Genomic DNA, 13,600 nt, shown 5'->3' on the forward strand with positions numbered 1-13,600 from the left:
TTTTTTCTATCGTACGAAATAAATGAGATATTTTAGGTGGTCGAGTTAAGCGAAAAACCCTGTATATACGTACATATGTACATGTATATATATTTATAGATATTAACTGTCCATGACAACGATTATAAGTAAATACAATTTACTCGTAACTTCTGTACATAGCGTGAGCACGAACGTGCACGTGAATTATCAATTCGAGGAACAAATTGATTTAATCCAGAACCTCGCTAGTTTATTACTCTTGTTTCATATAGTTTTCAATGTATTTAGACATTTTAATTGTTCTAACAAAAAACAAGAGATAATGAGAAATCGACTATATACGAGCCGTTTTAAGGCCAAAACGATTAATTCGACTATTCAACGTTTTTATAATTTTGTTACAAAACCACTTGATCGATATTTAACTTTCAAAATGTCAAATAAATTTTCTTAAAAATTACGCTTCACATTGATTTCTCAATTAAGTGACTCATATATAAATCTATGAATTTTATTATTAAACACTTAATTTTTATATATATATATATTCTTAAATAATTAACAATGAAAATCTTTAATCTAGTCTTAGGAAATCATTTCAAATGAGTTACGTCTCGCTCGTGATTTTGTAAATTTACGAGCAAGGTCTGAGGCAAGATGTTACATTGCATAACCGTTGTACCGTAAATTTAACGAACCGATAGTAATAAATCTTAACGGATAAGTGGTCCTACCTCAAATACGCTATGAACGTATATTCATATGTATATACACGCATTTCCCTCTTAATCCTCCTAATAAGAAATTACCAACATTCGTCTCGAACGAAATATGAGTTAGAAACACGAATACGTTCATTCGCTTCATCTTTTCGTTTCGAGGAGAAAGAGTATTGAAATTGGTCGATAATAATTTCGATAAGACGAATTCATGTGAAATGTTGCTTTTGTCACAAATTATGATATACATTTTCAAAAATATTTTATTTAATTAAGAATACTTTTTATTTAATAACGTATTTTTTATTTTCATTACAAAACTATATGAAATCAATTATGTGCGTATAAGATGTGAATAATTATAATATTAAACATGTAAATAAAGAAAAAATATTTCAATAGAGACGTTTACCGATATCTTCTAAATATTACCTAATTAAATACCTTCACGACAAGAAAAATAGTGATCGTAGTAAAGGGAATGTTCGCTTTTTTTTTTTTTGGTTGAAAAAAAGAACTCGAGTTTTAGTAAGTATTTTATTCACATTTTACGCGCGTCCTAAATAAAAATGGTTTAATACCTAACCCGTCGTCGTTCGACATAAACTTGTAAGAAAAGTTATTAAATCGTCGAAAGTGTGTTAAAAGTTTTATGTACTATGGGACAAAATTTGAACCCCAAATGTGTACCATTATTTGAGAGTAAAAGAGTATCATTTATATTAGTAACTATTCGTGATTTAAATGAAAATTAAAAAAGAGCTATTGATTTCGTTAATAAATCAGACATAATGTGAAGAAATATATCTCATTGTATTATCGATTTATATTATCGATTTCAGAAATTCATTTAATAAAGTCATCATTTAGTCGATTAGAGAAACATATACGTTTTATACGAATAATCCTTCATGTCTCTGACGAAGGATAGAACAGCGCACGTCCCTGAAAACCTAACTTGTTTCTCACCATATCGCACTTCCGTAGCTATTGTCAAAGTTCCTTTAGTTACTATTGACAGATGTCATTCGAAAACACGGAATTGACGTATGTAATAAATGACAGTCGATAGATAGGAACCCTCATTCTCTTCAATTTCAATGTTTCTCAGACGAGTTTAATAAAGGTCGAGCTCTACGTTTTACCCTATCTTGTTAGAATAAAATGGCGTAACTTTTACGGACCTGGCATTTATGACACTTTCCTCCTAACCCAACTAATGTTTCCTATCATCTTGTCAAAACAAATTGGCACTCTGACGCATCCTTCAGATCCTAAGAGATTATACGATTTTCTGCTTATACAAATCACATTGTTTAACATCTTCTCTTCAAAAATATTTCAACGAACGGAAATAAATATCCAATGTCGAAACATTATTTTTTCACAATTTTTCACAAAAATCTCGTACCAGTAGAACGAAAAAATGAGTTTATAAAAAAAAAAAGAAAGAAAAATACACTAGATTAAGATGAATAATATTAATGACACCCTTTTTATCACAATGTTACTCAATAATGTCGATCTAATGTAAATAAAGGAAAGAAATTCTCTCTCTCATAGAAGTCACTCGTTTATCGAGATTTTATTCAGTCTATTACTATTCCTATCATATTGACCTATAATCGGAAAGATTTGAGGGACTACTTTATGTGTCTTATTCGTCGAGTTCTTATTCCCTTTACTTGGAAACAACTACCAAACATAGAACAATACACGTAAACGAACTCGAATAGAATTTCGAAATCATTTTACAAAGCGTTCGTTAACCGTACATCGCTAAAAAATTTCGAAATATTGTTTAGCAAATAATTTCGATGAATTTTCGAAACGATTAAAGCAACCACGAACACGAATCGATGATCTTGCAATATCCTACTCAAAGTGGTTACATCGTAGCCCCTATCCGTGTTAGTCCAATATAAAAATTATCTTCACTTGGACTAAGTCAACTGAAACATGGGAAATGGCAAGGACATTTTGACCATTGTCCACAAACAAATGAAACTCGATGATCCGAAACCACCAACGAAATTGGACTACTGTCGACCATCGTGTAACTTTATGAAGTTAAACATAACTCAAAAGAAAGTTGGACCAGATGACTAACTAAATATTTATGTATGTTTATATTTATAATTATATGATGGTATCAAAATACATTTGTTCAAGTTGTTATTTTACGAGATGTACTATTTATCGAATTATTAAAAATTACTTCGATAAATAATCTAACGAAATAAACATGATATAATACAAATTTGTAACGTCATCTAAAAGAAATTTTAATCGACTTATTTTTATTTATAATTAATTACATTAAAATGATATTACCGACACATTGTAGGATGATTTATTTAGAAAATATTAAACAATCTTTTCAACGACGTCGTTGAAACCGCTAAAGCCTTTAATGAAAATATAATTTTCGTTTATACTAAGAAACACTTATGTGTGCATCTCACTTAGTTTAAAATTTCATTTCGTTCCATCCCTTATACAATCTCGCTTCTTTTTCTCTCTCCCTCTCTCTCTCTCTCTCTTTAACGCTAGCTATCTCACATAATATTTCGTGATTTCTCGCTGGGGTCGCATAAACTTCACCGAGAGTGATTTCATTCTCGTTAAATGAAATTAGCTTTTTTAATTCTTAAAATCGTTCGACCGAATAAAGAAAGAAGAAAGAGTAAGGTAGTAAAAAATTTATCTTCCATCCGGAAATGAATTTATGGAGATAGTCGTGAATAAATGTTTCGTATATGTCATCGAGAAAATTGCATACTTAATCATATTTAAGCAACTTTTCCTATCGCTATAATTACATCTAGAAAAACAAAAATATTTTCACAGATGAACCTTATAAATCGTTTTGTTGTTTTAACTATATTGGATCTACTCACTCATCAGTGTATGCAAAATGTATATTTCTTCTTGTGAACTTTCGAAAAATATTCTGTTCTTTTGTTTTTATTATTTCTAAGAGACACAGGAAGATAGATTCTTATCGAAAGAGATGAAATTTAGTGGGCAAGATTGAACAATTGCATCTAAGTTAACGCTTTTCCCCTAGATAGAGTAACGTAACGTAAATGTAAAATAAAAAATGATCCGTGGCTTCTTGAAGCAAACACGTAACTCTTTCAATCACAAAGAAAGACTGTTTCCATCGACATTTCACGAGAAGGATACCATAGAAGTAAGCTCTTCTAAGAAGAAAAATTCGCATTTGGAAAAGAGAGTATAAACAATACAGACGACCTTATTATATTAAATTTGACTTTGTATCGAAACTGTCGGATACCAAGAACGATTGTTCGATGTCACGTCTGTTTTCACAGAAAAATGTTCTGTATTTTTTTTCAAACGTACTATTACATTAAAAATAATATCACGAGACACGGATTTGTAGTCGATTTGTGAGAAAAATCTAGTTTAGTAAAATGAAAAATAAAGAGATCAAAAATGAAAAGTGTAATTTTTATTACTCTTCCATTTTTAATAGACCCTCCAACGAACTTACGTAACTTTGAAATTTCTAGAGCGAATAATCAACGTTCATTATTTTTTCTTATCAAGGATAATTGCTTCCGTTAAGTAATACTTAACTCGCAATTTTACATCAGTCTAAGCACCTATTATGACTTTTTAAAATGTTCACTTTCGTTTATCCAAAATCTTTTCGAATAATAGTTTCTTTTTAGATTTAATCGTTAACGAGAATAATTTTATGTTATAAATAGATGATTATTGTAAGTCTTTTTTTTTACAGACCTTTTAGGTTTGTTTTATTCAAGTTAACTATTTGTAAGTATATATACAAATATTCATTTAACCACTAAATAAGTTATATTCATTTCACATTTTTTTCATATCTTTTGATAATGTATAATATTTAAAAGTAAAAAAACAAGTGCAAAGTTGAGGATAAATAAAAGATGAATATTTCGTATAGATTAAATTCTCATACCTTTTAAATTATTATAAAATAGGTTATTTCGTATATTCAATAAAATGTATACAAATAATTAACGAGAGAGTAAGCTTATATTATTTGTTGTAATATTGTGTAACGTTAAGATTATATAACGATGCCGACCGAGCCATACACATAAATTTGTACGAGATATGTCGGACTCGTATCACTTGCGTCGGAAAACAAGAGTTTTCGAACAAACCTCGACGATTTTACCGACGGAATTAGATTTACCAAACGAGTTTTAACTTGCCTTACAGATGGTAAATCACAACAAGGAGGTCGATAAGGCAAATTCTATTTTATCAACGTAAACAAAGTGCAGTGAGCTTTCGATAAGGACGTAAGCTGTCGGTGATAGCAAAACTGTGACTTACCGACGGAACATGAACTTCTTGTGCAGAACGAGCCACTTACCTATAAAACAGAAAATGATGAGTTAAATAATCATTCTGATAAAAGTTCCATCACGTTGTCGCTTCTAATGTACTAAAAAAGGCTGCTGCGACTAATGATAATAATGAGAAAGAAAAAGAGAGAAAAGAGAGAAAGAAAGAGAGAGAGAGAGAGAGAGAAAAAACAGAGACACAAATGAAGGACTAAAAACGAAGTTTAATAAAAATGACTAAACTATCGGACCATGCTTTGGGATTATTATTGTTATCTTCCGTGCATTCGTGATTACTCATGCCAAGCGTTTGCGACGGATAAAGGAAAAAGAATGAGAAATAGAAAGTTAAATAAAATAGAATAAAAATTATATAAACAAAAATGCAAATACTATTAGAAATTCGAATGGTCGTCTTTATGTTTGTTCTTTGATTTCTTTTTTTTTTTTTCTTCTAAATTTCCGGGCATTCGCTCGAAAAAATGTAATCAATCGTAAAAATAAAAGAATAAAACTGCGATCCTTTCGCAAGTAATCTCGCGAATTTACAAATAATTTATCGTTTGCTACCGTGATTAAAGCGGTGTTCTACTCTAAAAAAAAGTCAAACAAAATTTAATGGCATGATTAGTCTAAAATGATCGTTCAACGACTAAATATACGCTAAGAAGCCTTGACAACGTCGTTATTCTAATTAAAGTGACATTAGAGATAAAGAGAGAGGCCTAAGACATTTCTCTTTCCTATGTTCTAACTTGGTAAATTCGCAAATGGCATTCTACGCGCTAGAAACGCCTAAGGTGTGCCTTTTTACAGATAATTAAAAAACTGCGAGTGTTGTGCTTGAAAAATTATACCTGCACGACTGCTGGCCCGCGATGTGCCTGTACAATAGAAAAAGACAAGAAAGAATATTATACAAATAGCTAGAGTAAAAATAACTGGAAAATATTGACATAATTACATATTTTTTCCTATAGAGATGTGGGAGCGAAAAAAAAGAGAAAGAAAGAGAAAGAGAGAGACAAAGAAAGAGAGAGAGAGAGAAAAATAAAGTAAGAGAGAGAGAGAGAGAGAGAGAGAAAGAAAGAGAGAGTGAAGGATCGGACAATAAATAAGAAATGTGGTGCAATGAGCTTGCAGAAATAAGTAGAAAAATCTGCGTGAGGTCAGACGTGAAAGAGGAATACGAACATGATGAATAAACGATAGGTGACGGTGATGTAGGATAATTTATCAAATTTATGCATTTATGCAACGTCAGTAATCCCAAACGTACATATATATGTGCTAATAATTATGAAAACCAACCAAGTCCAAAAATATAGAAAGTATTCATTTATGATTTATTTTATAATATACAAAATTAGTATACAAAATATATCATAAAATCAATCTTTATAATTTTTCGACTTAATCCACTGTCATATATAATATATATTAGCACACATATAACATATTTATTATATCATATATAAAATAAAATATATAAAATAAATAGAAGAAATAGAAGGATGATAGAGGGACGTTAATATTAACTTAATTCTAAACTTACACAGATACATGTTATTCCATCCTTCTCTCGACCTTTCGACTTTCTTATTGTTAACGATGATTCTCCTTTATCTTTCCGCATATCGGGATAATATCGAAAATCGTGAAAATATCGTAGAGAAACGTTGCAGAGTTCAAAACGATCCTATATAGAAAATAGAGATATTTATGAGACATCTATCGATTTCTAAACGTGATCGATCTCACATTAAAGTTCAAACGCACACGATGACGACGACGACGACGACGTGTGGGCTCGGTGACAGCTCGATGAGAAAACTTATTTACATATTATTTCCTCTACACCGCGAAATTACGCATATTATCATCGTAAAATTGGAACTTTTTTTCTTTCTTTTTTTTTTTATTCTCAGTAAGTATGAAGACAAATAGAAAAGGTAAGAAGATTCACAGGTAGAAAAAGAAAAGTAAGAAAAATATGTAAGGAAATAAAACGAACAAAAATAAGGAGTCTTTTCCCTTGGTTCACGTGATTTTATAAAATTTCCAAGGACCCGAAGAAGGAGAGAGATAGAGAGAGAGAGAGAGAGAGAGATAGGGAGAAGGAAGAAACCTTAAGATTCACGCCGATCTTCCGAGAATTTCCACTCTATATTCTGCACACACTCAGAGTAATTGGCAACGAACCTTGGTCTCAATGCGTTTGTGTGTTCGATTCAAGAAGCAAAGAGAGAGGAAGCGTCGTGAACACGTACACGTGTATATCATCTAATTGTAAGTGAAAGCTGTATACCGAGTGTTCCATTTTACCCAATATAATTTAATTCCCAAAGGGTCTTGGAAATAAATATTTTCAAATAAACATTGGCTGGATTTTTACGAAGAAAATGTAATATTTATTCTAGCTATTTCATAGAAAGCACTATTGATAAAATACAAAGTTCATAGGAATTTTTTCAAATGTAAATCAGTATTTATAAGTCTAACAAATGTTGTAGAATATATTAATACGAATCTTATGCACACCTATAGTGTACTTATTCATTGTTAATTCATCGAGTTATGGCACTTAGAAGTTTAACTGTGATTGCCAAAATACAACACAGTTGTATTTACGGTTACACAATTGGAAATATTTGGCTGTATCGTTTACAATATATAGACCACTTGTGTATAGATGGTGAACCCAAATTCATTGTACTAAAGTCTAAAATACTAGCAGTACTTACCGCTAACAATGTGATATTAATTAATTGAAAATCTTAACATAAAAATCATATCTTTATACTACCAATTAATGTATCACATTATTTTGCTAATTGATAGTTAATATTCTGATAATAAATAGTACTTGAAATTGTTTCCTGTACAAAAAAGCAGCATAGAAAAAATCCGTAGTTAAATCACTAATTCCAATAACCAATTAGATATACGTGTACCAGATTCATTTCAATTTACATGAAAGCAAAGCATTCCACAGAATTTCGTTATTCTTCAATTTCGTCCAATTTTGATTGTGAGTTATAGAATCTCCTTTGCTTCATTTGTACCATGAATTTGGATTCACCCTGTAGATATATACACACATAGAGAGAAACACGAATCGAGATATTGCTATTGTGTATTACGTACATGTATGTAAATTTATTTGATGAGTATCATACCTACTACCACAGAATGGTTATAAATTTGCGAAGAGCTTGCGAACAAGCTTTCGAACTAGAACTTCCAAATATGAATAATATGATGAAGTACTTCTTTTCTTTTCTCTCAAGCAAATAATTTCAATAATTAGTATACTTCACTTCGATAGAAGAAAAATATGATATAATCGATACAAAAAATTATCAATTTTCGCGCGAATACTTAAAAACGATACATCGTTTATTATGAATTTAGAAATTAAAATAAAATCAAAGCCGAAAGTTACGGTGGTAGTGGGGACGAGAAAGCTGGATATTGAACGATGATGATGAAAAGAAAGTCACACGTGCGAGCTTGAAAGGGTTGACTTTTCTATAGAAATCCATTTCCTCGCGTAGCTTTGTAAATGCGTATATCTTTCATTGATCGACGCACCATCGAAGTACTCTCATAGGATTAAACGCGATGAAAAAAATCTGAAAAATACTTTTATTCGTTCATCGTTACCAACGATTCAACTCCTTTTGTACAAAATTTCAATTTTATCGATTTGCTCACCTCGTCTTTATGTATTCTCTCGTTTTTATACACTATATATGTATCTATACTTATGAAAGTAGTATAAATAAAAATATAATTCAAAATATTGATTTTATATACTATAATTTTCTTTTTTACATTACAATTACTGATATTCTAATATAAATCATAAAATTAATTGTTTTAGTAAATTTATTCACTTATAGTCCATTGTTATAATTATTGACTAATATAAATTATTTATTTTTTCTATATCGTTCATTTAATCGTTTTTTAAACAAGAATATAATAACAAAACTAACCAAATTGGACTTCTAGCTTATTTGTATTTATTTTCGTGTTTAATAAAAAAGAAAAAAAAACCTTTGAATTTCCAAATATTATGTGAAATATTCTAAAATAACTCGACACGTGAATCCTTGAAGACCATAATATGCGATTTTCCATTAAACCCAGTGAAATAGAAAGGCAGAATTTTAGCTTCCTTATTAAAAATAATTTTATAGTTTTTCAAAAAGAAAATCTCCATCTAAATAATAATCATTTTCTGCAAAGCTATTTTTATAATACTTATTTTCTTTCGTTGTTATCTCTTTCCATTCAGTAAATTGAAATTATAGAATTTAAATAGAAAAAGGAACCAAAAAAGAAAAGAAACAGAAAGAACAGACGGATAAACGAACCTTTAAAAGGAAATGCTAAGTAATTGCTGTCGGTTATCTCAAATTCTTTTTCATTAGTGCATTGGGAAAAGACTAGAACAGATGTTCATCAATTTCTTTTTTATATTCTTCTTAACAATTCATCCGATTTTTCATGAACTTATTAATTCCGGTAGATAATAATCAACAATTAATAATATTGATAATTGTGATTCTTATTTATATTATCGATATACAATAAAATTATGAAAAAATCGTAAAAAATCGAGTAAATCGAATTCTATTATTTGATCCTTTCGTTTTGACACTAATTGAATCAATGCACTTAACACCGTTCCATTGATTTTACGTGCCGCACACATCCGGGAATCGCCATGGAAACCGACATTTCCCTAGAAAACGTATTGTACATTAAAAAGTTTGAATTATCCTCGAAAGATATTAGTGTTTGCCAGAACCCTATAGAATATAAATATTAATTGTCCAATAAATATATGTATGCATAATTATTCATTTGTTTATTAGTCATTATTAATCAGAAATGTATCACCTAAATCAAACCGTTCTATTATTAATGCTTAAATATCGATGATTTCATGAAAGGACAAAAAAAATATAAAATAAATAAAAATAAAAAGAAATTGTTCTCTCCTTTCAATTTCTATGAAAGTATTTTCCGTTATTTTTCAAATATTCTTAAGCAATTTTTTCGATAAGCTAGCAAATTTTCTCGAAAAATTCTTTCACATCCTACAATCCGTGAAAATCAGTGAAATTACTTGATTAAGTACTTGAGTAAGTATACTTATATGAAACCGAGCGAGAAAAGAAAATGTTCGTCGAAACAAAAGGATAATTTAAGAAGAGAAAGAGAGAATAATATTGTCATTTCTTACCGAGCAAAGTTTCGTCTCACCGTTTGAAAATCTAATTATCAACCAAACTCATCCATAACGTGTTTTACCTTCCTTCCTTCCTTCCTTCCTTCCTTATTTCAAAATATATTAAGAAAATTCTTTCACGAAGATAAATAGATTAGTATCTTTACTACGTAAAATAAGGAAAAATTGCGTTAGAAATGTAATACTTATGGTTAAAGTAATAACTCATGTGTGTGTAAGTTAATGTAAAAGTTAAGCCCACCCTTCGAAATATTATTCTTAACAAGTGTACTAACAAAGTTTTAACGAAGTGTCACTTCTCTATCCTTTTCACTATTGTTTCTACCATAAACTCGATAAACTATTATTACGAAGAACTTTCTAATTATTTCGACTATCACGTTAGTAACTAAAAACCGAGTAAAATTTTGTTGAAATCGTTTCAACGTCGTCGATGAAGATGAAGACCGTCGCCGTCGTAATTATTATGAATGACATCTCATCGTCAATAAATTTTCAGTTTTAAAATCTAATAAAAATATTTATTTTTCAAGATTTATTTTTCCTCTTTCCGTTTTCATACGAACGTCATTGAAAATACTTTTTAATTTTAAAAGCTTCGTATTCGCATGAAAGAGAGTAAATGTGATTCTATGGAAAACTGCTCGAGGAAGTTGGTTTTGTCATACGGATGGAAAGCTTTGTTGAACCCAGAACGATTTGAACTCCTAACGGAGTGAGGATTATCTATCGTTAAAAGATCGACGTATATAAACGATATCTACATTTTTAAAAGTAGAGAGAAATAAACGTTCTTCCTTATTATTATTAACAACAGTTATGTTACACTGAAATCGTAAACAATTGCTATTTCATTTTCCTCTCATTCATTTTATTCTTACAATTATTATATCAATGTTATCCTCTCTGACATAATTATACAACGTTTCACGCCTCTTCTATATATCACAGAATCACTTATCGTTTACTACACGTCACGCTAATATAATTAACATCGTCGTTAATAATATTAATGGCGTCCGTTAAAGTATAAATAATATTAATTATCAATAATCAATGACCAGAAAATGAATTTAACCGGTATCGTTAAATAGATGGGAGAAAATTGTACGTTTTGAACATACTGCTTGTCTTTTTACTCTTTAACAAAGTTCTTTGATAAAATAGATACTATTATTATCAATGAAATTTAATTAATCGTAATAATAAGGATAAAACTTTTCATTATATTATATATTATTTAATTAATACATTTTCTTTCTTTTTCTGACAAAGTTTTTCGATTATTCCCGTTCGGTTCGTAAAATAATTAACACCTGCTATTTGTTCTAATCAACAATAGAATTTGGTCATTAATTATATAAAAAAGTTCTAGAAACAATTTCTTATTAAAAAAGGGATCTTCATTGAATCTTTGAAATTCAGGAATAAAGTGGTGGGACTTCCGCGTAACCTTTGACATTAGTTGCTCCACATAGCCGACCCAGATCCCCATGACTCGATCCACGCCATTTCAAAGGAATGGTATTATTTCATTTCATAAAAGCGAATACAAACAAAAAAAATATATATATAATATAATACAGAAATTCATCGGAGATACTGCTGCATGAAATAATAATTATTTATTCATTAATGCTTTATATATATATATATATAGAAGTATTCGTTTCATAAAACATAAAGGTAAAAAAGAAAAAATTTATCGAGTTACACGAAACGTATCAAAGCGTAAATATGTTATGATAAAAAAAAAAAGAAAAAGCATTACCTCAAAATCAACCAATGTATACTCTCCCTAAGCCAATGAAATAAATTTCCAGGATTAAAAATTTCAACTTTAAAAAAAAATGATCTTTAAATAAATAATTGAATTGAAGAAAATCTTATTAAACTTTTTAGATCTTTTATACCGGGTCTAAGTTTCGTAACACTCTTTTTGATTAAACCTCAATAGCACCGATGATGGGGAAAAAAACGATTAGAAAAATTTCAAGAGATAGTTAAAAAGTAAAGGCGAATACGAGGGAAAGAAAATCTCTAGAGGTTGCTGAGCTGAAACGCGATGGCGATGGAAAGATGCGGGATGTCTCCTTAGCAACAAGGTGGAAACCGAACTTCTCGCTCTGCTCTCAAATCGACCGAAAGGGTAGTTCGTTATCAGAGCGTAAGGAGTGAGAGTCTATCGAACGACCATTCTACACACTAGATTTTCTCCAAAGCCTTTCCTTCCCTAAGAAAACGATGCGTATAAAAGGTGATACAAATTTGTAAATCGTTATACAATCAATTAATCGAAGATTTTTGTGAACATTTATTCTTCGCCGACATATTATTTCACATGCAAACAAATACTTTTTAACTTTAAATCCCTTTTTCATCTTCCACGTGTAATCTTTTTATATTCCTTACATATATCAATATCATTATACCGAATTGATTCGATTACCGTTATGTAACAAGTTAAGCATGAAAATTGTATTCCATTTTTCTACCTTATACTCATCTTTCCTTTACATTACACTAATTTCACTTTCTTTCTTATTTTGTCTTCAAACTTATTCTCCATTGAGCTGTTATCCCATGTGAAAGTACTTTACTACTCTCTCACTCTCTCTTTCTCTCTTTCTCTCTTTAATGCACAATCTTTTTATATTCCTTACATACATCAACACTGACATACACCGATTTAAACATCATCTTATTTTCAAATATTCTGCGTTAACTTCCCTCGCAATTTTCTTCTACAACTGTTTTCTTCTTTTTTTCAGTTTTCTTCAATTTTACCTGCAGAACCAGGTTTAAAAATTCAACGATAGGAAATTGTTATCAATTAAAATCATGGGAAGTTTATCATTACGACAACGTCGAAAACAATGCTAACGAATAAAAAGGAAACAATTTATTTATAGCTGTGACGAATTGACAATTTTTGATATATAAAATATTGTTGTTTTTTTGACTTTCTTTCAGAAACAATGATTAACTTTATTGTCGTAAAATTTCAATCAAAATTCACGTCAATGAGAACAACAGTTTTTTTATTAAATCATATAAATGGAATTTACATATGATTTATGCAACATCTACGAAAAAAATATTCGTCTACTCATCTACTCGTTATTCTCAACTGCAACAAGATCTCTAATCATTCGATAACGAGATAAAATTTTCTTTTTAGAATGGAAGATTTTCACATGAAACCTGACTTGCAATTATTGTAAAATTCTGAGCGAAGAAACGTAGATTTTACAAAAATTAATATTAAAAATTAT

The 13,600-nt window shown here is 29.7% G+C and overlaps 1 protein-coding gene across 4 annotated transcripts in view; it reads right to left on the reverse strand.

Moving 5' to 3' along the window:
- LOC122520275 (neo-calmodulin-like) overlaps nt 1-13,600 on the reverse strand; it is a 91,819-nt gene that overhangs the window by 58,988 nt on the left and 19,231 nt on the right. For 2 of the 4 annotated variants that reach the window (XM_043640359.1, XM_043640362.1), the window contains exon 2: nt 5,920-5,946. The exons of the other annotated variants lie outside the window; for them this stretch is intronic. In XM_043640359.1, coding sequence (XP_043496294.1) covers nt 5,920-5,946 — 27 coding nt within the window. The remainder of the gene's footprint in view (nt 1-5,919; nt 5,947-13,600) is intronic. 4 annotated transcript variants of the gene reach the window in all.

This window comes from Polistes fuscatus, unplaced genomic scaffold (assembly GCF_010416935.1).
Source record: "Polistes fuscatus isolate 324 unplaced genomic scaffold, CU_Pfus_HIC Scaffold3, whole genome shotgun sequence".
In the NCBI taxonomy this organism is placed as follows: Eukaryota; Metazoa; Arthropoda; class Insecta; order Hymenoptera; family Vespidae; genus Polistes; species Polistes fuscatus.